The 25,944-nt window shown below is 35.2% G+C and overlaps 1 protein-coding gene across 1 annotated transcript; it reads left to right on the top strand.

The window, feature by feature from the left end:
• The first annotated feature begins 766 nt into the window (after nucleotides 1-766).
• LOC136807154 (ubiquitin-like modifier-activating enzyme 1) lies at nucleotides 767-25,714 on the top strand. Its single transcript, XM_067063734.1, has 27 exons — nucleotides 767-1,011; nucleotides 6,595-6,662; nucleotides 6,963-7,048; nucleotides 7,345-7,427; nucleotides 7,990-8,231; nucleotides 8,405-8,726; nucleotides 8,892-8,984; nucleotides 9,129-9,182; nucleotides 9,311-9,370; nucleotides 10,134-10,244; nucleotides 10,568-10,753; nucleotides 11,036-11,191; nucleotides 11,400-11,496; nucleotides 11,675-11,743; nucleotides 11,908-11,990; nucleotides 12,191-12,304; nucleotides 20,431-20,495; nucleotides 20,641-20,689; nucleotides 20,798-20,941; nucleotides 21,159-21,297; nucleotides 21,733-21,804; nucleotides 21,942-21,995; nucleotides 22,139-22,227; nucleotides 24,150-24,434; nucleotides 24,523-24,624; nucleotides 24,789-24,889; nucleotides 25,266-25,714. The coding sequence occupies exons 1-27, from the start codon at nucleotides 910-912 to the stop codon at nucleotides 25,402-25,404; spliced, it is 3,165 nt and encodes a 1,054-aa protein (XP_066919835.1). The 5' UTR covers nucleotides 767-909; the 3' UTR covers nucleotides 25,405-25,714.
• Nucleotides 25,715-25,944: the final 230 nt, after the last annotated feature.

Raw genomic sequence — 25,944 nt, 5'->3', positions numbered from 1 at the left:
GACCTTTTGTATATAAGTTTTTCAAATCTAAATTAACTTGCAAAAAGGCTTCGAATTCTACTAAACAGAATAATTTGTGTCAAAGATTTTAGCGACTTCTTTGATGACCGAATTAATAATCTCAGCTGATTTAAATTGTATTGATCTACATGACGACAGAAGGACAGAAGAGCCAAAATTTGGAAGTTTAGAAAGAAATTTAACAAATTGTCTCTTGAAAGATTTGATACTACCTTTTGGTGGACTTTGAATTGAAAGTTTACTGCAACAAATTTGAAAAATGATTTCTCTTTTCCGTAAGAGACATCTGCCTTGGTCATATCGTGCTCTCCCACGATTTTTTATAAAATAAATTTCTGCAGAAGAAGGCGGAGGGTTGAAACTATTTTTCAGCGAACGTGTGAGCGTGCCTAGCGCTATTGTGAAATAGTAGTTTACTAGTCCATGGATGAGGATACACGTACACACAGCTGCTTGTGGTGGGGGGGGGTTGAACCAAAATTCCGATTGAGTTATCTCTGACTTTTCAGCCAAAAGTTTTTTGTAAAAATTACCTTCAGCAGGGAACAATTTGGGTAACTCACTATTTAGTTTCATACCAAAACGTTCAAATTCTGCTATCAGTTTCTGGGTACACGGGGCACACCCACAAACGAGACACAATGACACAAATTTCTATGTTTAAGTTGTGAATTCTGCTGAGTCAGCGGGCGTTTTTCATTTTTTTCGCGCCAATTTGAAAATATCTTTTTTGCTTTTTTTCTGCAAGCTCGGCAAAGTAAAGAAGGACGCCATTTTTTGTTTGAGCTCATTTTGCATGCCGCCTCTATTCTGAGAAGTGAAAGTTCTACTTCTACTTGCCTCGGCAAATTCAATACATCCACGTACCTTTACTAACCTTGTGTATTGATGTCAACATCGAACCAAGAATCGCCAAGCAGCTCGCCACCTAGCAAACGTGCAAAGATTTCTCATCATCAGAACGGTGCAGCCTCTAAACACGAACAAATAGTAAGCTTTTTTTCCACAAGTTTTTTAACTAATGTTAAAAATACCACCTTCATTCTTTTAACATTTTCTTTATCGTTGTCCACTTTAATTTTGGTATGCCTCACTAATATGTCAATGTGATTAATCTTTTTTTGATTGAGAAGATAGGCCCCATCAGAAGAAACTCACTCAGAAATGGCCCTACCCAAAAAATCTGGCTTTGACTCTTTTCTGTTATTATTGGCCAGAGAGAGCGGGTCAAGTTTTCAGAAGTTTGACCTCAAAAAAGTCTGACAATACATTTGACGGTAGACAGGAGACCCGTCTTGTATTTTTATATATCTGGTATGGCCATCTGATATACAGGAAGATGGGTACGAGCTGTGAGGAAATTCGAAATTAGGGCTGTCCTCACTTTCGGAACTTTCGTTTTCTTGCTCTAATAAGGTGTGACCAGTGAAAGAATAACAGAATTTGATTGGCTGTATTTTCAACCATCATTAGGATCTTGGAAATAGACCTTTTTTTAATGAGGCCACCATGTTGAATAATTATGTAGTCCAACAAAAAAAACAATGGTATAGCCATGCATAATTATTATAATAAGCATGAAACAGTAATTATGCATGGCTGTATCATTGTTTTTATGCTGGAGTACATAATTATTCAACAGGGTTGCCTCTTTAAAAAAAGGTCTATTAAAACTCTCAACCCTGCCTGCCTAACCATGCTCTATATTCTGCCATCAGTAGTTAAAATTTGACGGTTGTGCCAGTTTTCGGAAATAGATTTTGTCCGATAACACAAGTTGTAGAAAATAAATGTTTCAGCAAAAACAACAGCAACACAGTGCAGGGAATAAACATTTCGCTAAATGCTCAGAGCGCGACGGCCCATTTTCCCTTTCCTATCTTTCACCTTACCTGTTTATTCAACTTTCTGAGACTTAGTTTCTCATTTCTGACTGAGTTTTCATACCTGTCAATCATTTTTCCATTAATTTCGACCAATCTAATTTTCGCACCGAGCGGGATTCGAACCACCACCAAAGAAAGACCTTCAGATTCGGAAACCAGCGCTTTATCCTTTGAGCCATCGCCACACAGCAAAATCACGCAATTCATAACACATTATACCGAACTGGCAAAAGACGGGGGTAATGTTATTATAATATGGGTAAAAGTACCCCTTTTTTAAACCTGACTGAAATTCGAGCCGTTACTAGCAACCCTGCGGGGCCCAAGGCGCCGAGTATGCACCCGGCACAGTGACAAGCCGTTACTAGCAACCCCCTGAATCACGGAATGATGGATAGGAAAAATTATCGGGGAAAAAAATTGTGCATATAGCGAAATCTGGGAATAAAGCCTGTCCGTCCTTTACACAGGCTTATTAAAAAGGGCTTTATCTGAAATAAATTTGTTCTTTAGTCACAATTAGAAAACACATTTGCTGTGGGAGGGAGAGGTTTCACTAATTAGTGACAAAATAGAGGAATGGGTGATATTTGAAAAGACAAAAATTTGAGTGAAATAGTTACTGTAATTTTAAGACGTTTTAATTTTGGGTTGGTCGCTGCTAGACAATAGAAGAGGCTCGTAAATGAAAAAAGATTGTGCTACTATTTACGGACAAAAAACAGTCACAGCAGAAAACTTTTGGCCTGACTCATTTTCATCTGGATTCTGACTGTTTTGTTGTTGGACAAGAAAGTGTCGGACTAGTGAGATGTATCCGAGACAGCTCTTCCATTTCAAGAAATAACCAGGGGGGTCATGCAGTTGGTACCAGACATCATGATGACTAACTGCAAAACTGAAAATTTGAGAGCACACCCACCACCCCTTAGCAGTTAGTGGTCTGTTTAGTGGTCTTGAGTGGTCAAAACCCCGCCAAAACTCAAGGTAGTCACTATTTGAAACCTGTTAATACCCTAGGCAGCCCTTGGGTTGACACTAACCTTGGTAATTTTTCTCTATTTTATTTATAATAAACACAAAGCCTAGCATATATTATACAAAGCTACAAGCTCCACCATTTAAAGTCAAATCTGCCCAACATTATTTAGGTCCAAAACCCCAGAAATAAAAAATATCACCTTTGCATTGTTTGACGAAAGACTGGGAGAAAAGCTTAAGAAGACATTGTAGTAATGCACAACTTGATAGAAATAGAAAGCTGGCAATTTAGCTGCACATAATTTTAAAACAAGCAATCTTTGACATGGGATTTAAGGTTCAAGCTGATTTGGTAAGTCTGGAGAGTAAAACAAATAAAGCTCCTACTGTACATTGAAAAACGCTTATTGATAAGGATAAGACCAGCCTTTTTTACACTTAGTACCCTAAAGGTACAATTTGATTGACCTGAAATTTATAGCACACCACCCCTCTTAGCAGTTAGCACCCTAAAAGTACCATTTGATTAAGTTAAAATGTATATTACACCACCCTTTACAGCAGTTAGTACCCACAAGGTACTAACTGCAAATTCCAAAAATCAAATATGACCCACCACGGTACTAACCGTCATGATGTCTGGTATCAACTGCATGACCCCTCCTGCTTAAGTCATTAATGATGCAAGCAATGAAAAAAAGAAACCAATGAAAGATTAAAGAGAAAAGCCTTAAGTTGGCTAAAATTATCAATTGAATTAACAGGTTTTTTGAACGATTACCAAGCAAGCCAATAAAAGATATGGCTTGAGAAAGACGTGTCTATCAAATTGCGTAGATGTACGGCATTAGGAACGTATCAAAGACCTTATATGTACGGCATTCGGGGTGGAAAGGTTAAGGGAAGTTTGTTTTTTAGCTTTTCTTAATAGGCCATGGCCAGTGGATGGTTAAATGTTCAAAAATAAAGAACAAATTCAAAATGTCTGTGACCAAGCTTTGGCAATTGATATTGGTCAATTTGAGGGTGCTGAATCCGAATTTGAATGTTACCAAGCGTGAAACCCAAAATATAATCCTCGCAAAAATTAAGTTTTTAGAGATACGTAATTTTAAGGGTTTTTTTAGACATAATTTCCCTTTGTTTAAACAAAAAACAAGCCAATTTCTCGCGATACTCGCGAAATTTAACCCTCGCAAAAATTTACAATTGCCGTCCTCGCGAAAATAAGTTCCGCAGAAATTAAATGAATTTTGAACAAAAATTGTCTCACGCAGGGCTGCAAATAAGCGTCGGTCATCGGTCAATGTCCGACTGAAAAAGCTATTTGACCGACTGAAAAAGCTATTTGACCGACTGAAAATCTTTTGTGTCGGTCATGATGTCCGAATGAAAAAAGGAATAAACCATTAAGGTGGTCGTTAACAAACTTTTTGAAAATGTCAAAAAATATTCAAATTGAAATATCTCAAAATGTATAAATGATATATTGTTGAAACTTTGTATGATGGTTCTTCATTATTATGTTGTTCTAAAAATAGAAAAAATAATAAAAAATATCAAAGACGGGGGTCATGACGTCACTTCTAAAAATAGATTCGAAAATCTCTTGGCAGAAAAATCTCAGCAACCAGAAGGAGTTAGCTTTTGATATTTGGCAGTTATGTTACACTAGTGACCTTCTGTGATCTGAGTGAAAAAAAAATTTGAAAAAAATAAAATCAGGGGGTAAAAACCCAAAAAAAACTGTTTTTTATAGTTATTAAAATTAACAAAACATTTTTTAAAAAACTGTTTCACTCAGATCACACCTTTCCATGAGGGGAAGCTGTGTTGAAAATTTCATGCCAATCGGACCATCCAATCCTGAGATATTTCCGCCAAGAGATCAAAAACCCCCGGTTTTTGTGTTTTGCGTAAACTGGCCTTAAAACTATTTTGCTGTAAAAAGAGGAAAAAAAAGCTTTTAATATGGGATTTTTGACATATTTCAGTTGAACTTGATGCACTTATCCAATTTTCAATATAAGAAAGAAAGTAAAGCCATTTTTTTTGCATGTGTCAGCAAATTCATGGCTTCGCCTGGAACCCTGAGATTTACCGCAAACATGCAAAAAAGTTGCGTAAACCTTACTTAAAAGTTGGTGAAAAGTGATTGAAAAGTATTCCCTAACCTTTTCATTGGTTAAAGTAACACATTTTATTGTAGAAAAGCAAATTTCCATCCCCGTTACTTGAAATACAAGCTGCGCTCAAGTCTAGTAAAGAGCACTTTCACTTTCACTTTTGCGAAAACCCCGAAATGCACCAAAATCAACTATATCACTATCGAAACCCAACTAAAGGTGTATGGTTAGTTTCAAGAATATATTATGGACGTTTTTAAAAGTAAATTATCAATTAAATAACTTAAAAAGAGAGAGAAAACAGAAGAAACGTTTCACGTACCTGTCACACATTTGTGGCGCTGAAATTTGATCCCAATGGGGAGGAAATTAGAAAGATTATCAAGTAAAAATGTTCCTTTTGAGTTTTGAGAAGCTCTTTATATAAAATGGAAGCATTTAAAACCATCACTTACTACAAGAAAATAAGCCATGAAACAGTTATTCCCTTTACCAAAAATCCACACTTGAAGTTTGACAAGATTCAAGATGGCGGGTTTGTTTTGATTGTCATAAATCCGGAACTATTAACAGTACCGGTGTAAAATTTTCCGGAAATGTTCTTTGTGGCTCTAAGTAGCGACGGTAAAAATTTAGAGTCGCTCCAAGGACCAGAAGAGCGAATATTGCGGTTTTCGTGACGGGCGGCGGGGTGGGCGGTTAGGGGGGACCGCAAAATCTGCTCAGGTAGGTGTCTAAAGACCTAATTTTTTCCACTTTCCTCTTCTTTATATCAAATAAAACTTTGGGATACTGTTTAGTAAGGTTCAAACTTTAATTTAAACCAAAAATTGAAAAATCGACCCAAAAAAATGATCCTATCTCAGAAGTGTTAACGACCACCTTAACTTGAGAGTTGAAAATAAATCTTTTACACCCCTGTCTCTTACTTAGCCTATTCTTTTAATACTCGCCTCCTTTGTAGCTTTCAGGGTGTTTCTAAGTTAACTTTTATCGACTTGCTTTCTTCGTTACTTTCTTTGTTTCTAAGATCACTTTTATCAACCCGCTTTCTTTGTAACTCTTTTAAGGGTGTTTCTAAATTACTTTTGTCAACTTGCTTTCTTCGTAACCTTCTTTGTTTCTAAGATCACTTTTATCAATTTGCTTTCTTTGTAACTTTCAAGGTTGTTTCAAAGTTAACTTTTATAGACTAGCTTTCTTCGTAACTTTCAAGAGTGTTTCTAAGATCACTTTTATCAATTCGCTTTCTTCATATTTCTAGAAAATGGGGTACCATATATTTTCTGATTTTCTAGATTTGGTGTGATGGTAAAACATTGTCTATAGAAAATTTGTAAATGGCCCTGTATTTAGATAGACAATGCCACAGATTGGGTATATAGTAAAACATACATTAAATGTCCTCTTTCATTAGATATTGGATTTAATAACTCTCCACTTTGCGTTGTTGAATATTGCTTACCTTTCGAGAGTTTATAAATAGCAATGTCTAATGAAAGGCCCTGCAATATCTGCTTATTATTAGCTGTTATTTCTTGTCATATTGTTGACTTGATTATATCTACTTTCTGTCATAGGAAGCCATGGAGACTGAAACCAATGGAACATCCCATGAAATTGATGAGGGGCTTTACTCTCGACAACTGTAAGTTCAACTTTATGGTTTCGTTTCTGAAGTCAAATTTCTACAAGACTGTATGTACACATTGTTTGTTAAAATGAGAGATTAAAATAAAGTGTCTGCGTACTTTTGAGACAGATGTTTATAGTGAATGTCACAAAGTATCGGTCTTTTCCTATGAGTCAGATAAATGTAAAGGGTTTAAATTAACTTTACAACTCCAATTGTGTGGTTAATCACACTTCTAAGCCTTAAATGATAATTTCAGCACTGGGTGGTCTGCTGTGGTGTAGAATTTCTTTTCGGCAATTCTCTATCTTTTAGTTACGTATTGGGACATGAGGCTATGAAAAAAATGGGACTTTCCAATGTCTTTATCTCTGGCATGAAAGGCTTAGGTGTTGAAGTTGGTATGTAATTTTATTAGATTTTTTATTTTTGTTTTAATTTTTAGCTGGTTTTTATTCACAGTTTTGTGTCCCTGAGCCAGCTCTTAAGGAAAAGCGTTCAGCGACCAAAGCGCCCAAGCTGTGCGCCTTGTTCACTGACAATAAAATGCTGAGTGGAGACATTTTTTGTTAATCTTAGCTAAACAAAATTTTTATCAAATTTTATTTCAATGTGGTACCTGCTTAAGTGATTTTTGTTGGATATACCGATTTTCAAAAGCTCAGATTAAGTGATTGTTTCATTGTTTCTATTACAGCTAAAAATATCATCCTTGCTGGAGTCAAGTCAGTAACTATTCATGATCCAGAGCAATGTTCTATTGAAGATTTGAGTTCACAGGTAAGATATTAACCAAATTCATATCAAATTCATAGTTTGCACCCCCCCCTTTTTAATAGGGGGGGATGCCAACTTTCTGGAGGGCCTTTGTAGGGGGGTACCGAGATCTGCCAAAAAAACTAGGGGGGATGGAAATGTAGGGGGGGGTCAAATAAAAAAGGGGGGGTTTGGAAATTTTGGTCAATTTTCTAATCAAATACAAATTGTCACAGTTCGTGTTTTAAAGATGATCAAGATTAATGAAAAACGCTAGTTATATTCTGTCATTGTTGGCATGTGACTATAATACTTCATACTCTTTCTTGTTGATAATTTTGCTGGTAGGTGGGAAAGCGAGTTTCCTTCCAAACGGATTTTCTGTAAAAAAAAAGGGGGGGATAAGATTTCATTACAAAAGGGGGGGATGGGTATATAGGGGGGGATGAAATAAACCTAGGGGGGTTCATACCCCTCTGCAAACTATGCAATTATTTTTATTTTTGACTAGCGTGTAATACAAGACACTAGATGTTTAGACTTTAGGGGAGTGGAAAAATATTAATTTTTGTCTTATTATTTTCAGTACTATCTATCTGAGAAAGACATTGGTAAAAACAGAGCCCAAGTTTCTGTGGAAAATCTTTCTGAGCTCAACACTTATGTTCCTGTGACTGTCCACGAGGGAGAGCTCACTGATAATTTCTTGACAAAGTTTCAAGTGGTTGTATTGACAAATTCTTCACTCGATGAACAGCTAAGAATTAGTGATTTGACTCACAAAAATAATCAGAAGCTTATTGTTGTTGATACTAAAGGATTGTTCGGGTAAGAAATTCTCTTCATATCCATTGTTTTGTGCTCATTTCTTGTTTGATCTTAATAACCTGTGTGTTAAATAAAATTAACAAGATAAGTTTTATTGCCATGATTAGCCTAAGTTTAAGAATATTCTGTTCAAGGGGATTGTAAAATAATCTTTGCCTTTTTTTATACTTTAGACAACTTTTCTGTGATTTTGGAGAAAAATTTGCCGTCATGGATACAAATGGTGAACAACCCATCAGCAACATGATCGCTTCAGTCACAAAAGATAAAGAAAGTATTGTGACATGCTTAGATGAAACACGTCATGGACTTGAGGATGGTGATCATGTCACATTTACAGAAGTCCAAGGAATGACTGAATTGAATGGATGTGAGCCAAGAAAGATTAAAGTTTTGGGACCATACACTTTCAGCATTGGAGACACCTCTGGGCTTTCAGATTATGTTAGAGGTGGCATAGTCTCTCAAGTAAAAGTACCAAAAGTTGTTGAATTTGTAAGTAACTTTGATCATTACATTATTCTTGAATTTTATAACTTTTACAGCTTTCTACTTTGACTTTTTATACTTGGAAAGTATAGGAAACGTAAAGTGAATTGAATCAAATAGAGGTATCATTGTTCTAGGATGACGTTTGTTTTTAATTGTTTTATTTTTCAGAAATCTTTCCGAGACTCATTAGCTGAACCAGAGCAATTGATCACAGATTTTGCCAAATTTGAGAGACCATCACAACTCCATCTTGGTTTCCAAGTAAGGATATAATTTTGTTTTTCCTTAACTCGATTTATTGAATCGCTAATATAAGCATCTCTATTCACTATTGAGTTCCTCCCGGCTGCCAGAGTAGAGCAATTAGCTGCATGTCTTGTAATTTTTATTCCTCTTATATCATAGGCTTTACACGAATACAAAAAAGTTACAGGACTTTTACCAAGACCAAAAAATAAGGTATACGATTTTAATTTAGCTTTATGGTTTTTACAATTCCATTTTTGGTACATGATGCTCCAGTCTTGCTTTTGTTTAGTACTCTGACACAAATAGAGCTACATTTCTTAATTTTTTCCCCTGTTTAGGTTGATGGTGATAAATTTATTGATATTGCTAAAGACTTGAACTCAAAAGCCCAAAGCAAAGTATGTATTCTATTATCATCTTTTATACATCTATTTTCACAGTAAGAAGCTTTTGTGAATTATTAAATCGCAAAATTATTACATCTTGCAAGAATTTACTTTTATGGTTCCTTAACTTAACTAATTGTGTTCACCCCTTTAACTTTAGCAAATCTGAAAGTCTTTTGCTGAATTGACTTTCACTGAAATAGACCTGAAATTCTGGAAAAATACAAAAACTTCTTTCCACAAGAAATGAACGAATCAAAAAAATTTATTATTGAAATGATTTAAGATCAGTTAAGGTTAACTATATTTGCTTAACCTTTCCTTTCCTTGGGACATATGTTCATAGCTATTCACGAGACTGGCTTTCGCTTCCTTTGAGGTGACAGGCTGGTCTTACGCCATACTATAATATATTGTTATATGGTTTGTTTTGATGCCTAAAAGGTTTGGATATTTGAGAAGCTGTTAAATTTCCTTTTAGAAGAGTATTATCTCAAAGGGTTGGGAAAAGGGACTTTGATTTGTGAACGTTTTATTAAATTCAAGATGCAACACAGAATTTAAACTCAGATTTCTTCTTGATTTTTGAATGAATTTGTGTAAAATTTTCAAGCGTAAAAGCTTGTATTTTCAAAACAACCCCTAATTTTCAAAATAACCTATAAGGGGCATAGAGTCAAAACTTGGAACTTGTGCAGAATGAAAGGTTTAATTGATAAAAAATACTAGTTTCTTTTTTTGCTTTCAATGAACGAAGATAAATTTTCCTTAAAAGGTTGATGAATTAGATGAGAAGCTACTGCGGGAACTTGCATCACAAGCCACTGGAGATGTATGTCCAATGCAAGCTGTAATGGGAAGTATGGCTGCTCAAGAAACTATGAAGGTAAAAAAAACTTCGATTGATTTAGTTTAAAATGGTTATTTAGATATTTGTTATTCATTTTGCAAGATCTAGCACTTATGGTTGTACCGAAAAGCTTTTGCTAAATAAATGAAAGTTTGTTGATTTTCTTTTGATTTAACTTTTAAAATGGCTACTTTTAAATCAAAATAAAAGTTGTTTAGATAATTATGTCCTCTGACAATATTTTAGCTTTTCACCTGGATATAAGTTTTACTCATGAAATTCGTATTTTAAAATTGAGCAAAAAATATGATATGAGAACCACCTATCATCATTCAAATCAAATACTTTTATTCAAACAGGCGTGCTCCGGAAAATTCATGCCAGTTATGCAATGGATGTACTTTGACAGTTTGGAAAGTTTGAAAGTAGAAGATCGTAATGAAAACTCAGAAAACTACCAGCCACAAAACTCCAGATATGATGCACAAATTGCTGTATTTGGACGAGACTTCCAGAAGAAACTGAACTCTAGTAAATACTTTGTGGTAAGCATATTCGTTTGTATACTTACCTTGTGAGTTGATTTAGCAATAGTCAATGGTGTTGCATAATCCTGATGTTTTATAACCATTGGTCAGCATGGAAGTTTCTATTTATTTTTTGTATCTTTTTGTGTCCTTTGCCCCCCTTTTTTGGAAGGCTAAAGTAAAAGTTTTTCCCTAAGACGAAAGATGTGATCTTATTTTTAACTTTGGGTTAAGCGAAACCCCATCCTGAGACACTATCCTGGTTATATTTAAAGTGTTTATGTGAATTCTTTTCTTCAGGTTGGATCAGGAGCCATCGGTTGTGAGATGTTGAAGAATTTCGCAATGGTTGGTTTAGGTGCAAGCCCAGAGGGAAAGGTTTACGTCACTGATATGGATCTGATTGAAAAATCTAACTTGAACAGACAATTCTTATTCCGGCCACACGATGTCCAGGTAAAAAAAAATCACAAAACTTTAATCATTTCCATTTCTGTAATTTTTGACATCTAAAAAGATTTTTGAAAATTTGTGACAAGATTTTGTATCTGCTAATTTTTTGTCTAAACGATTGAAATCAGTTTTGCCTTTAAGTGAATTGCCTTAAAGTTGTAGCTCTTTTAGATCAGTCACCAAAAATTTTACTTTTGATTTTATGTTTTAGCAAATGAAATCTTCAGTTGCAGCCAAAGCAGTTAAAGTAATGAATCCAGATATGAATATTGTTGCCCACCAAAATAGAGTAGGAACCGAAACTGAAAGTAAGTCTTGCGCTTTCTGCACTTTTTTCTAATACTTTGAAGTCTATATTAATCATGATTAAAACGTGTAATTAACTTAGTTTAATTTTGCTATTTAGCTCATTAAATTCCAAATTGTTTCAATACTCTGTAGTTGTTTTTCTTGCTGATTATTTCATAATACTTTTTATATTTCTAGAAATTTATAACGATGACTTCTTTGAATCTTTGGATGGTGTTGCAAATGCGCTCGATAATATTGACGCCCGTGAGTTTTAGTACATGTAGATTTGTTTCCTGTATTATGTTATATCAGGTTTGCATCCAGTTTCTCGTAAAATGTCTAAAATTGTTCTATTTATCTATAACTGTATCATTAGATCATAATTAAAATGGGAATTTTCTGTTTCATTTCTGTTGTTTTGTTTTTAGGTATTTACATGGATCGTCGTTGTGTCTTCTATAAGAAACCTCTCCTGGAGTCTGGTACTCTTGGAACTAAAGGCAACGTACAGGTGAGGATCTAACCAGTACCTGATGTAAAACTTTCATCTCTTTCTTCTAGTCTGACAACAATGAATATATCTTTAAAATTGAAGTGAATATTATTTAGTGCGATGTCTTGTGTATGAAATAAATGATTTAACTCCTATGATTCTATAAAAAATACTGAACCCATTTCAACTTAAGACTGTTTACATTTTCTCGCTTTTAGGTTGTGTTGCCAGAGGTTACTGAATCTTACAGCTCTTCACAAGATCCACCAGAAAAATCTATCCCAATTTGTACTTTAAAGAATTTCCCTAACGCCATCGAACACACTTTACAGGTACTTGTTCAATCTTAATTCAACTTTAAATAAACCAGCTGCGCTGGAAGCTCCGGCTTAAAGAGATTAAAAGATGTGAAAGATGAGTTTGCTGAGTTAGTTGTGTTAGAACGTTGCCCACAAACTAGTAATCAGAACAGATCAGAAAGCAAAGTAATAATTCTATTGCAGAGCGAGTATGAGAAATAATCTTAACGAATAATAACCAGCTGGAAGTTTAGCTCTTCTAAGTGATTACACATGCACTTTCTTGCCTCAAGAACCAATCCCACCCCTCGCCCACTCATCCTCCACTAAAAAATTGGAGCTAAAGGAGATAAACATTTAGAAGTCAATATTCCAAGTTCTTATAAATTCATTTTTTTCTAAACTTGCCAATAGCGAAGCTATGATGCGCCGTTGATTTGATTGTCCGGATAAAATTTTGGGAGAAAAATACCTAAATTACCGGTGACCCACGAAAAAGTTCAGACGTTTCGCGACGTCTTGAGGCCGAACAAATGTCCCAAGTGCTTGAATTTTGATATTTAGAAAGTAGATATCCTAACTTAAAATTTGAGCCATCACTTCTTAAATTTGACCATTTGTTCTCTACTTATGAGCTTTTAAAGTCAAATTCACTTTTCGGAAAGTGTAAAAACACGTAAAAAAGGGGATCAATTTGGTTTTTAAACGTTTTTTATTACAGTTTTTGAAAAAATCTGAAAAATCTACAAAAGCGCCAATTTTTATAAAAACTAGTCTTGTTTTAAACAAAAAAACTACTTTTAAAGGTGTTTTTATTAATTATCAATATCATAAAACTCGTTAAATAAGTCCAATTTGTAAGTGATTTTCTAAATAAGTCAATTTCTAAGTGATTTTCTAATTGATTGCATAAATTTAATACCTCTTTTTTACGTGTTTTTTACACTTTCCGAAAAGTGAATTTTGACTTTAAAAGCTCATAAGTAGAGAACAAGTTGGTCAAATTTAAAAAGTGATAGCTCAAATTTTAAGTTAGGATATCTACTTTCTAAATATCAAAACTCCAAGCACTTTAGGACATTTGTTCGGCCTCAGGATGTCGGGAAACGTCTGAACTTTTTCGTGGGTCACCCGGTAGAGGCCACAGCTTTTAGCTAAGCGTTATTTTTTCTGTTGGGATAATACTTTGTGGAGGAGAGTAGGACAATCCAAATAAAATGGTACAATAGTGTGTATGTAATAAATAGTGGTATATTTGGAAAAAACCTGTTTCGGGTTTGAAAAATCTTCAAAAGGAACGGTCGCCCCAACCAATGAAATTACGACAAAGTCCAAAAAATATCATTTTCAGCCATAACACTGTGAAAATTTCTCCAATCTTGTTCAAGTTTACACAGGAATTGTGTTTCAGTATCCTTTACTGAATTCTCATAGTGATATAATTTTAAAAAATCTGTGTCGGGTTTGAAAAATCAAAAGGAACGGTCGCCAGCCGCGATGAAATTACGACAAAGTCCAAAAACGATCATTTTCAGCCATAACACTGTGAAAATTTCTCCAATCTTGTCAGTTTACACAGGAATTGTGTTTCAGTATCCTTTACTGAATTCTCATAGTGATAGTTTGTAAAAAATCTGTGTTGGGTTTGAAAAAATCAAAAGGAACGGTCGCCAGCCGCGATGAAATTACGACACAAAGTCCAAATACGATCATTTTCAGCCATAACACTGTTCAAATTTCTCCAATCTTGTTCAAATTCACACAGGAATTGTGTTTTAGTATCCTTTACTGAATTCTCATAGTGATATGTTTGTAAAAAATCTGTGTCGGGTTTGAAAAATCAAAAGGAACGGTCGCCAGCCGCGATGAAATTACGATAAAGTCCAAAAACGATCATTTTCAGCCATAACACTGTGAAGATTTCTCCAATCTTGTTCAAATTTACACAGGAATTGTGTTTTAGTATCCTTTATTGAATTCTCATAGTTTTATGTTTGTGAAAAATCTGTGTCGGGTTTGAAAAATCAAAAGGAACGGTCGCCAGCCGCGATGAAATTACGACAAAGTCCAAAAACGATCATTTTCAGCCATAACACTGTGAAAATTTCTCCAATCTTGTTCAAGTTTACACAGGAATTGTGTTTCAGTATCCTTTACTGAATTCTCATAGTGATATGTTTGTAAAAAATCTGTGTTGGGTTTGAAAAAATCAAAAGGAACGGTCGCCAGCCGCGATGAAATTACGACACAAAGTCCAAATACGATCATTTTCAGCCATAACACTGTTCAAATTTCTCCAATCTTGTTCAAATTCACACAGGAATTGTGTTTTAGTATCCTTTACTGAATTCTCATAGTGATATGTTTGTAAAAAATCTGTGTCGGGTTTGAAAAATCAAAAGGAACGGTCGCCAGCCGCGATGAAATTACGATAAAGTCCAAAAACGATCATTTTCAGCCATAACAATGTGAAAATTTCTCCAATTTTGTTCAAATTTACACAGGAATTGTGTTTTAGTATTCTCTATTGAATTCTCATAGTGTTATGTTTGTAAAAAATCTGTGTCGGGTTTGAAAAATCAAAAGGAACGGGTCGCCAGTCAACAATGATGAATACACAAAACAGGATCATTTTACATCATTTTCAGCCATACACATAACACCACAAAAACTACTCAGATCGTTTTCAAATTTGCACTGTAATGTTGTAATTTTATAGACAGGTACGAGCCGGGAAGTATCTTATCCATTTGGTGGACTAACTTTCCTGGGGTTTTTCTTGTTCCTTATGGTAATAAGAATATTTTAAGCTTCTGGGCCACCTGGATTTCTCACCTGGGTATCCATAATGGCGGATTTTTGGTCATGTGACCCCCGTAGGCAAAACTGAAAATTCTTCCAACCCAAATATAGGCTTATCATATATCAATCGATCGGAAATCTGATACTGATTAATTTTGAGATAGAAAGTTGGGTCTGAAAACTTTCCTATCTCGGGATATAAATCACTTTCGTTTTCTCAGGTTTGGCTGCAGTGTTGTAGGCGGGCTTTAATGGAGTGAGGCAGTTCTTTTAGTCATATCTCAAGAAATATGCTTTTAAACATATCAAAACTTTATATGCTCCTAGAAAAGTTATTAAAAATTGTTTGTGCAAATTTTTTAATAAATTTGCAGTAAAAATGTGTATTTTACAGACCAGACTTACAATTTCCTTACCGTCAAAAAAAGAACTTTTTCTCTCAAAATTGGCCTTTTTGTCTGAAATGAATTAGTGCAATGTTTTTCAATAGGGCTTAGAGACAATCACTTCTTCGTAATCTCACTCAGAGGCGTACTTAGCAACAAAATAAGGGCTAAATTTGTCCAGTCAGCACTTTATAAGTATGATTTACGGCAAGACATGATCCCGAAAACACGCAAACGGTGAAATTTCCAAACAATTGATGAAAAATTCTCTCATTGCATCTCAAAATTAAACGAGAACCTTCTGTTCTTTAGACTGCACAGAATTATGAATAATGTAAATCGTTGCAGTGTGTATTTTACGGACTAGATTTAAGTGCTTCTAGGAGCTTGTCTTGTCCTAAAACGCTTTGGATTAATACAGAACCACCCGAACTTGAGAATTTACTGAGCTTTATCCGTCAAAACGCGCCAATCCCTTTATCTTTATTATTCATGCATGTAACGAGATTTAGAGGGTCTAGAATCTGTGTTTTATGTAGGTCCACAAAGCGTCAGCATAATATGGCTTCGAGAGGCGATAAGCCTAGACCATTGTAATGGAAGCCTAGTGATGGAGCTATATTTGTGAACCTGCTTGGGGCTATTCTGTATTCTGGTTACTGTTGCAATTATAAGGGGTGTACAATGGTCCAATACATCACTGTATATCCCCTTTAACTACATGAATGAAACACAACGCCTTCATCTAGTTGAAGAAGCCACATAAAATAATGCTTCCCTTTTCCTCTTACGCTACATGTCAAAATTATCCTCGTTTTCTTACAAAAATCTAAGTATAATATAAGGAAATCTTAATTTCAAAATTTTTATGTTTTTCGGACATGGCTTGCTGATGGTGATTCCATTTTCCTTTCCCCTCATGAGTTTTTAAGGCTCTAGAATCATTTAATCTCTGTGGTTTCGTCAGAACATGAACATATAAACGACTGGATATCCTTCTCTTTCGTATTTTTGTAGAAAGCACTGCTAGCTTCGTTGACGCCTCGTTTAAAACATAAAATGAAACAATAAATCTTAATGATCTACCTTGGGAATACCTTACCAACAACGTCAAAACTTCGAGAAAAGTCTCTGTTGTTCTACTCTTCTCAAGTCTTTTATCTATATGATGACAAAGATGGCAGGAGAGGGAGAAAGGTCCTATTCCGAAGAGTATACAATTTCCCCTAGAAAGCCTCTTCTACACATTACAGATCATCTAAATAATGACGCAATGTTTCGAGCTCCAACCCTGACCCTAACTGATAAGATCGAAATAATCAAAAATCGAAAATATCGAAAGGTCAAAAAGGAAAAATCGAAAAAGTCAATTTTCAAAAAGTCACGAAAATTGACTGTACCACCCTTACCGATCCATTTCTAATTGTTTATCACGGGAATTAACTACATGTGGTATAAAAGATGCGTGTTAATGCAGACTAATTTTTCTAAATTTTGACTCAAAAGTATGAAATAACTTTATAGAGTAAAGTGATTTTCAAGCTCTATCAATTATTTTACCCAAGTAATTCAAAGAAATAGCATTGTCACGGAATATTGTCGGATTTTTTATACCAATTTTAAAATACAGACGACAACGAAGCTCACTTCAAAGACACAATGGAAAGATAGACGTCCAGTTACGATTTATCCCATGTTAAGGCGCAGTAGTGTACCAACTTTAATGGGATAAACTTTCGCGGGGATTAAATTTCGCGGATTTCGCGGATTTGGGTGTTATTCGCGAAAATCCGCGAAATTAAGTCCCAATGAAAATTTGGAAGGGCCTGATCCGCGAAATATTTCTAAACAAAACTCAAAATATATGTCAAATAAATACTATTTGAATGTTTACTTGCATCAAAGAGGCGCAAATAATGTGTATTTCAACAACCAACATGCACGATTTGACAGTAAAAATCACAAAATCGTGAAAATATTGTCACCCAATAGTGCCACCCGCGAAATTAAGTCCCCACGAAATTTTTGAATTTCGCGGATAGGCCCAACCGCGAAATTTAATCCCCGCGAAAGTTTATCCCATTAAAGACGACTTAACTCGGTGCTGTGTTTCACTTAATGCAAAGTAAATGTTACTTTGCTTGGACCAACCCTAAACATGCGAGGGCCGTTGCGTGGACAGAAACTCTACAGGCCGTTCAGCGACTGTGCTAGAAATATTTGCAAAGTAAGTCTGACGTTTCGCGCATACAAGGCTATCCAGGCTTATTGGGCTCAAAACCAGACTATTCTCATCAAAATTTTATGCTTTAGTAACTACGCAATTCTGGAAGTTCTAAGCGCTTCTGGAAGTCTCAAAGACAGGCTACACAGATTTCGAGTCCTCTAAATCTCGTTACATGCATGAATAATAAAGATGTAGGCAGTGGCGTTGTGAGAAAATTTTTCTGGAGGGGCACAAGTCAATTTTTTAGAAATGACACCCCACCCACCAGTTGCACCAGTTTCTAAACTTTTACTAATTCATTTGCCTAGGCGTAACGAGGAAGGAAATATTTACTGGATAAGAGTAGATATATCTGTGATGAATAGAAAAGGGAAACAACCCAGTATGGTTGGGGCCGACTAAAAAATATTTGAAAATCAACTACCAAGATACCCTAAATCACTAATTAAAAATAGACTAATATGACACTTGCTAGAGTGACAAGAAACTTAAAGAAGTAATGTATAATGCGAGCGAAGCGAGCAAAAAAATTGATGTTTTATGTCAGTATTGTTGTCAGCAAATTGGTCCTGGGGCGCAGTTAGATTTTCATTTAATAATGCTATATTGTACACACAAAAAACTTGTAAATCAGCTACAATCAGTACCATAATATATTGGCACTTTTGGCTATTTTACCATTTTTCGAAAATTGAAGTTCGAGCGAGAATGTCAATTTCAGGCCTTCAACTTGAGTTCATCGATTATTTCGATCTGGGATGGATTTATTGGTTTCTAGGCTATATTTGAAGCCCTACCGGACCATTTTTGAACTTTTGGATCCTCGGATCCTAAGATCCTAAAGTCTGAAGTCTAGCGTTAAAACTCAGAGCTGAAACTCTACCCTTCGAACCTACTTTAGAGCATTCACAAATCGATTGTGGTTTCATAACTTCTTGGGTAATTTCCCTTTTGTGCCAAGTATTTTGTGACTGATTGTATATTACAAAGAAGTTACCAATTAACTTTATTGCGAGCGAAAAAAATTGAAAGTAATTTAAAATTATCCCAGCAAAATTGGTCCTGGGTGCAATTTAAGGCGCATAAAGTATAATTTTTAAGATTGGGGCGTTTAACAAAATCTCTTTTGGTGCCCCTTGCTCCCCGGCACCCCTTCAAAAAAGCTCCGATGGGGGGCCACGGCTCGGGTTTTTCCGTGGTAAGTCTAAACATTTTAGGGCAAAATAACCACCTAGAATTACTTAATTCTGGTCTGTAAAATACACATAACGATTTACATGTATTCTTAATTCTTTGCATTTGTCAAACTAAAGAATAGAAGGTTCAACTTTGTTTAATGTCGTGATACAATGAGAGACTTTGTTAAATCTTTGAGTAATAGCTTGGAAATTTCACCGTTTTTTGGATAAAATCTCTGTCCAAAAACATGCTTATAAAGTGCTGAACAGACACATTTAGCCCTTATATATTCCCCAAGAACCTCTCTGAGTATGATATGAAGAATCGAGTGGCTCTAAACCTTATTGAGAATTATTTCACTCATTCATTTCAGACAACAAGGCCAATTTTGAGAGAAAGAGATCTTTTTTCGATGGTAAGGAAATTGCACTCTGGTCTGTAAAATACACATTTTTACTGCAAACCTATTGAAAATTTGCAAAAACAATTGTTAATGCCTTTTCTAAAAGCATATAAAGTTTTGATATGTTTAAAAGCTTATTTCTTGAGATATGACTAAAAGAGTTGCCTCACTCCATGAAAGCCCGCCTACAACTGCAGCCAAACCTGAGAAAACGAAAGTGATTTATATTCCGAGATAGGAAAGTTTTCAGACCCAACTTTCTATCTCAAAATTAATCAGTATCAAATTTCCGATCGATTGATATATGATAAGCCTATATTTGGGTTGGAAGAATTTTCAGTTTTGCCTACGGGGGTCACATGACCAAAAATCCGCCATTATGGATACCCAGGTGAGAAATCCAGGTGGCCCAGAAGCTTAAAATATTCTTATTACGATAAGGAACAAGAAAAACCCCAATAAAGTTAGTCCACCAAATGGATAAGATACTTCCCGGCTCGTACCTGTTTATTAGTATTTTCTTTTGAATTCCAATAGCTGTGTGTTTGGAAGTTTCATTGTCAAGTTAGAGTTTTATGATTTTCAGTGTCTAGAAGAGAAGTTAGCCATATGCGAGATTTAAGCACTCGATCAGCTGACGATTCATGGCCAAAATTTCTCCAAAGTCTTTCCACATTGTTAGAGAACCAGTATGCATCAAACTTCTCATAAATCATGTCCAAAACATCATGAATAATGATGAAAATGATCAATTTTTCACTGAGATTTGCCCATTCGCTACACAGTCAGCTAGCCCACTTTCGGCAGCCATCTTTTTCTAAATACTTTCGGCCAATCAAATCACAATATTATCAGAATCCAGATAATCCGTTTTTTAAAATCGGAATAGATCATCGGATTAGATAAACAAAAAAAAAATGTCTTGACCGTTGTCGGAAGAGAGAATTAAAGGCTCCTAGGCCGGAGCAATGATGATTTTATTGAATTGTTTACTATAGTTGAAGTCAAACTCATCCGGTCAATAACCTGAAGAAAAAAAACATAGGAAATAAGAAGAATGAAAAATGAGATTTCAAGGTTTGAAGTTATAAGCCCTTTATCCCTGTCTGGAAAAGCTTGCCTATATGTTTCATATAAGGCCCTTTTGTTTATTTCTCATTAGTGGGCTCGTGATTCTTTCGAAGGATTGTTCACTCAAGGTCCTGAAACAACTACTCAATATATCAAGTAAGTTGATTAAAAGCACTTGTTTTTAATTTAAAATGAAACTTTAGATAAATTAAAAATTAACAGTACGTTGCAATAATTTTTCATTCATTTTAAACCAGTTTAAACCCTGGCTGGTGTTAATTTTATTTTTTTCCAAATTCAGTGATCCCAAATTTATGGAACGTACATTGAAGCTTCAAGGTGTTCAACTTGTAAGTACTTTGATAATTCGGGAAATTGTTCCTGATAGGCATCAATAGATAAGCTTTAACAAACTAAAATCTACTATTAACCAATTTAAATACCTTTGTATTTTTAAGCTCGAAACCTTGGAAACAGTCGATAAAGCTATCAACAAACGGGCCAAAACATTTGATGATTGTGTGGCAATGGCTCGAATACTTTTCCAAGAATACTATCATAACACCATCGCACAATTATTATTCAACTTCCCTCCTGATCAAGTAAGAATTCGAATTTTCATTTGAATTTTTCTCTGCTCAACTCTAATTTTAGTACATGTATGGCAAAACATTCGGTATGAAGAAATAGCATAACGCTCCTATTACTATGAGAGAGCCTGCTGATTATAATCTGGCTTTTTCTTTTTGAGGTGTGCTTTTGCTAATTAAAGAGTTCTCGTATTACGATCATAACCATATTTGATGCTTTGCTTCTCAGATGACCGAGTCAGGTGCACCATTCTGGTCTGGACCAAAAAGGTGCCCAAAGATTATCATATTCGACACTTCAAACGATCTTCACATGGACTTTATTGTGTCGGCTGCTAACTTGTTTGCTTTCAACGTCGGAGTTGAAGGTAAGTCGTGACGTGAACGTGAAATGTTATTTATTTATAGTGTTTTTACTGGTACATTACTCATGGGCATAAATCATGAGAAAAAAATTCTTTTCCCCTTTCCCACATCATTTGTAATTTTGCAATTTTAGCGCTGTGACGGCTATCCCGTCTCATCATTTCAAAGGGGGGGGGAGGATCTTGTGTTTCTAAATTTCTGAGGCAACTACCAGGAGTGTTTTTCTCAAATATATTTCTCCATGATTGTAGATATAATCATTGCTTGAATCTGAATTATTCTAGCTACATTACAACTCAATCTGTGTCCTGGTAAAATTATTTTAAAACCCTAAAGTGTGAATTAATAATATTGTTATTCTTTTTCAACATGTGAATGAACCCTAGCAAGTCTTTTATTTCATTTCTTACTATCAACATATATTTTACGTCGTTCAGGAACCCGCGATAGAAATGTTGTGAAAAAGTCACTGGAAAGCGTAGAAGTGCCAGTGTTTGTTCCCAAATCAGGTATGGTTATTAAAAAAGTTGTTTTTACGGCCATAATGAGATATCCAATAATAACTTATGAAAGCTTGACGATGTTTTTTTCTGGCTCTATTTTCCTGTGACAGACTTATTAATGATTTGTTCTCCATTTTTTAAAGGTGTCAAGATTTCAGTAACAGAACAAGAAGCGCAAAACAACGCAGCTGATTTAGGTAAGTTCAACGGTTTTTATATACTAAAAACACATCAAAACATTATTTTTTCCCTTTATCAATCCATATTCGCTCTAAGTTCTTTTTTTCCTAGAGCCTTTAAGGAGCTACTAATGTTATCCTAAACTTCATATCTTTTTTAGACGACCAAAAGGTTGAAACCTTGAAAACGACTTTGCCAGATCCTGAAACATTAAAAGATTTGAAATACTTCCCAGCTGACTTCGAAAAGGTATGTTTATAACTCATTCTTTACCCCTTTTCCATAGACTGCTTTCCCCTTGACTATTGGTAAAAATAATCCTGAAACTCTTCCTCTAGGTGTATTGACTCTTGCTGCCTATTTTTTAATATTCTAGAAATAATTTCTTTTAATGAATACAACGTAACAGCCGAACGACGATGATAAACGTTTGAAAACAGTATCATTTTGCTTCTCGATAGCTTTATTTATTACCAATATGAGCATAAAAAGTTTCATGCCGCCCGTATGGACGACAATCATCAGCTAAAACTAAAAGATTTAGCTGATTATTGTCTCACAGGAAAAAGTTATCAAATCACATCGGTGTGAAAGTGAAAATCACACGGTGTGAAAGTATACATTTCACACTGCTATCCCACGCGTGGGAATCGGTTCGTTTTTACGCCGGTGGGAAACGCAAAATCACACGTGTATAATTAAATTTCCGACGTGGTTAACGCAGGATCACACGATTTAAACATTGTGTGCTAAATTGAACAATACACGTGTTAAATCGAAAATCCCACGTCGAATTTCGTACTTCAGGCCCTCTCTCCTCGCGTGTTAAATTGAAACTCCCACCTCGGATTTAGCATTTTACACTCGCTTATCTTATCGAAAACCACACGCCGAAATTTTGATTCCCCACCAAGTGTTTGGAAAATGGCTTTGATTTGTATTTGATAAATTGTTAAATGTATTCGATCATTCGTGAGCATTGGCTCGATAGCTCCCATTCGTTCTGACATGTACTTGCGCTACTTTTGTCACAACAGTGGAGCTGCACTAGAGAGCCAATTTAATGACCTCAAACCCGTCTCACCGATCCACTGAGCCCTTGCGACGGAAGTCCATTGCGAACGAATGAGGCCGCCCTTGCGGGACGCCTCACCTTTAGCGTTGTGTTACACACTGATCGAATACACCCTTTTAATGTTATGATTTGAATGCAATCTGAACAGTTTCGGCCCAATTTTCACTTGTGGTTTTCTTTACGCATGCGTAGTACAAGGGTGGGAATTGTACCTTCCCACCGTGTTAATTTGACTTTCCCACCCGTGGGAACTAATGACTGCGATTTCTTGTTTCTATCTTGTCCTTTTACGTTTTTAGAGTTTTGTAGTGTAAGTTTTATACTTCTTGGACTACACATCTTTTTTTTTAAGAAACTAGTTTTACCAAGCAGCCTCAATGTTTCTTAAGAAATCGGCCTTTTGAGCCTTAAATGTTTCTTACATGTTTCTAAACTTTTTGACATAACTAGCCTTGATTGGAAGGTTCTTATAAAAAACCGAATTAAAAAATGTTATTTTCCCATTCTCAGCCTCAGCATGTTTCTTAGATGTTTCTTAGTTTTTAGGCATTCTGAGCCTCATGTTTCTTAAAAGTGTGTTTCTTAAAAAAAAAAAGACGTGTAAAGTTGCCAGTGTTTGACAAAGTGTTAAATTGGATTTCACACGCAGAAAATTTATAGTGTACAACATACTGAAAAATTTTATTTGCCTGCGGAAATTAGAATTCACACGTGTGATTTTGATAAAGCCTTTTCAGTGAAGTTTTAAAGTGTTGAATTGGATTTCACACGCCGATTTAAAAAAAAATGAAAATAACTATTTGAAAAATTCCGCAGTGTGATATTGGAAATCACACTGTCAAAACAATCACACCTTATCAGTTTAAAAAATCACACGCAAAAATTGTTTTTTGAAAATTACGGCGTCGGAATTTAAGTTTTCCCACCCATGTGATCTGATGACTTTTTCATGTGGTCGTCCATACGGGCGGCATGAAACTTAAAGTTCTGGAACAATAAATAAAAGTCTCTTTCTTTTAATTTGAACAAGCTCTGATCCAGCACTCTCGGCGGATAAGGAGAAAATAAACTTGTATAATTGTTATCATTCTTAAAGGACGATGATTCTAACTTCCATATGGACTTCATTGTCGCTTGCTCTAACCTTCGAGCTACCAACTACGAGATTGCACCTGCCGACAGACACAAGTCAAAACTAGTTGCTGGTAAAATCATTCCAGCCATTGCCACGACTACATCACTTGTTACTGGTCTAGTGTGTCTAGAGCTTTACAAGATCATCAACGGAAATAAATCCATTGAGAATTACAAGAATGGATTCATTAACTTGGCTTTACCTTTCTTTGGGTTCTCTGAACCTATGCCAGCACCCAAAATGAAGGTAATTTTCATTTTGCTATTAGACATGCTCCTTGTTTTGTTTCTCTACTTTCTGTTCTGTCTCTACTATCCAATTTATCTTTTTTTAGTACAACGATACAGAATTCACACTGTGGGACAGCTTTGAAATCCAAGGCAAGCAAGAAGATGGCTCCGAGATGACGTTGAAGCAACTTAAAGATTTATTTGAGGTAAATATTATATTGCTTTATATCCTCGCTAGTTTCATCATCAATCTAAGTTTATTAAAGATCTAGATATTCGTCCTTTTCTCAAGTGCCAATCTGGGCGTAAACCATCACTACATTCCTACTAACCTTTAAGAGTAACAGAACTTATTTTGTGTGCTTTTTAGGACAAATACAAGTTGGAGATTTCGATGATTTCTCAAGGTGTTGCCATGATTTACTCCTTCTTCATGCCACCTGCCAAAATGAAAGAACGATTAGAATCACCGTAAGTATTTTTTATAGAAATTCTTAATTTGCGCTCTGTTATTGTTATCTGATTTGGACCTGATCAATACGGGGACGAAATGCAATATAGTGGCATCAAATAAACATTTTGATCGTTTCATTTGTGAATTTTAGGTATTTTTCCTATTGTAGGTTCCTCTATTAAGGGTCTGCGCTTATTAAATTTGGTCTTGTTTTAGGTGTGTTAGAAGAGCATTACAGCTTGGAACGGGTTAACGGGTAGACAAATGTAAGACCTTCTGCTGGGCCATCATGCCGCCAGGCTACTTGTTAAATTTGATCTTGATTTAGGTGTGGTAAAAGGGTGGCGCTTAATTAAGGAAATGAATTGTAATGCCCTATGATATTTCTTTTAGTATTTCAAAGACAGTCGAGAAAGTTTCGAAAAAGAAGATCAAACCTCATCAAAAAATTTTGGTCCTGGAATTATGCTGTAATGACAAAGACGGCGAAGATGTCGATGTGCCATATGTGAAATATTATCTCCCAGTGTAAACAGGGTGTTATAGTTTGTGTAAAGTAGCTGAATTCGTTTTAATGGTACATGCGTATGTTTCATTTACCGGCCTGTGGATGGAAGGCCTTAGTAATATGTAATTTATTTCGTTGAAAATAGGTAAAGTACTTTGAAGGCTGCTCCGAGTGTCATTTAAGGCGACTGACTAAAAGTTGTATAGTTTAACGACTTCAATATATAGATGGTTTTTATATTTCGTTTCATACAGATGAATTGCATTGAAAAACCTTAAAAGGAATGCATTTGTAATTTTATGTTTATTATTTGAATAGAACTTTTTGCAGATTGTTTTTTTTTTTCACTGTACTTTTTTTTCGAAACCAGCAAAAGTAAAATATAATAACTAAAACTGAACAATGTGTAAAGTCATTTAGGAGATTGCATGTCTTGAGTTATTCAATACAAAGTTTGAGCAAACCCTGAATATGTTTTTCGATAGTTCTTTGAAAAAAGATTAATTAATACCAACACTGCTACTGATTCTCTGTTTCTAGAATTTTTTGCACCTTTGTTAATTT

The sequence above is a fragment of the Clytia hemisphaerica genome, unplaced genomic scaffold (assembly GCF_902728285.1).
Source record: "Clytia hemisphaerica strain Z4C2 unplaced genomic scaffold, Clytia hemisphaerica genome assembly, whole genome shotgun sequence".
Classification (NCBI taxonomy): Eukaryota; Metazoa; Cnidaria; class Hydrozoa; order Leptothecata; family Clytiidae; genus Clytia; species Clytia hemisphaerica.
This window is presented reverse-complemented; position numbering and strand designations above follow the sequence as displayed.

Coding starts and splice junctions, on each gene's coding strand:
- LOC136807154 (XM_067063734.1), top strand. CDS start 910: ATGTCAACATCGAACCAAGAATCGCCAAGCAGCTCGCCACCTAGCAAA. Junction 9,183..9,310: donor TACCAAGACCAAAAAATAAG/GTATACGATTTT, acceptor TCCCCTGTTTAG/GTTGATGGTGATAAATTTAT. Junction 11,192..11,399: donor TCCGGCCACACGATGTCCAG/GTAAAAAAAAAT, acceptor TTTATGTTTTAG/CAAATGAAATCTTCAGTTGC.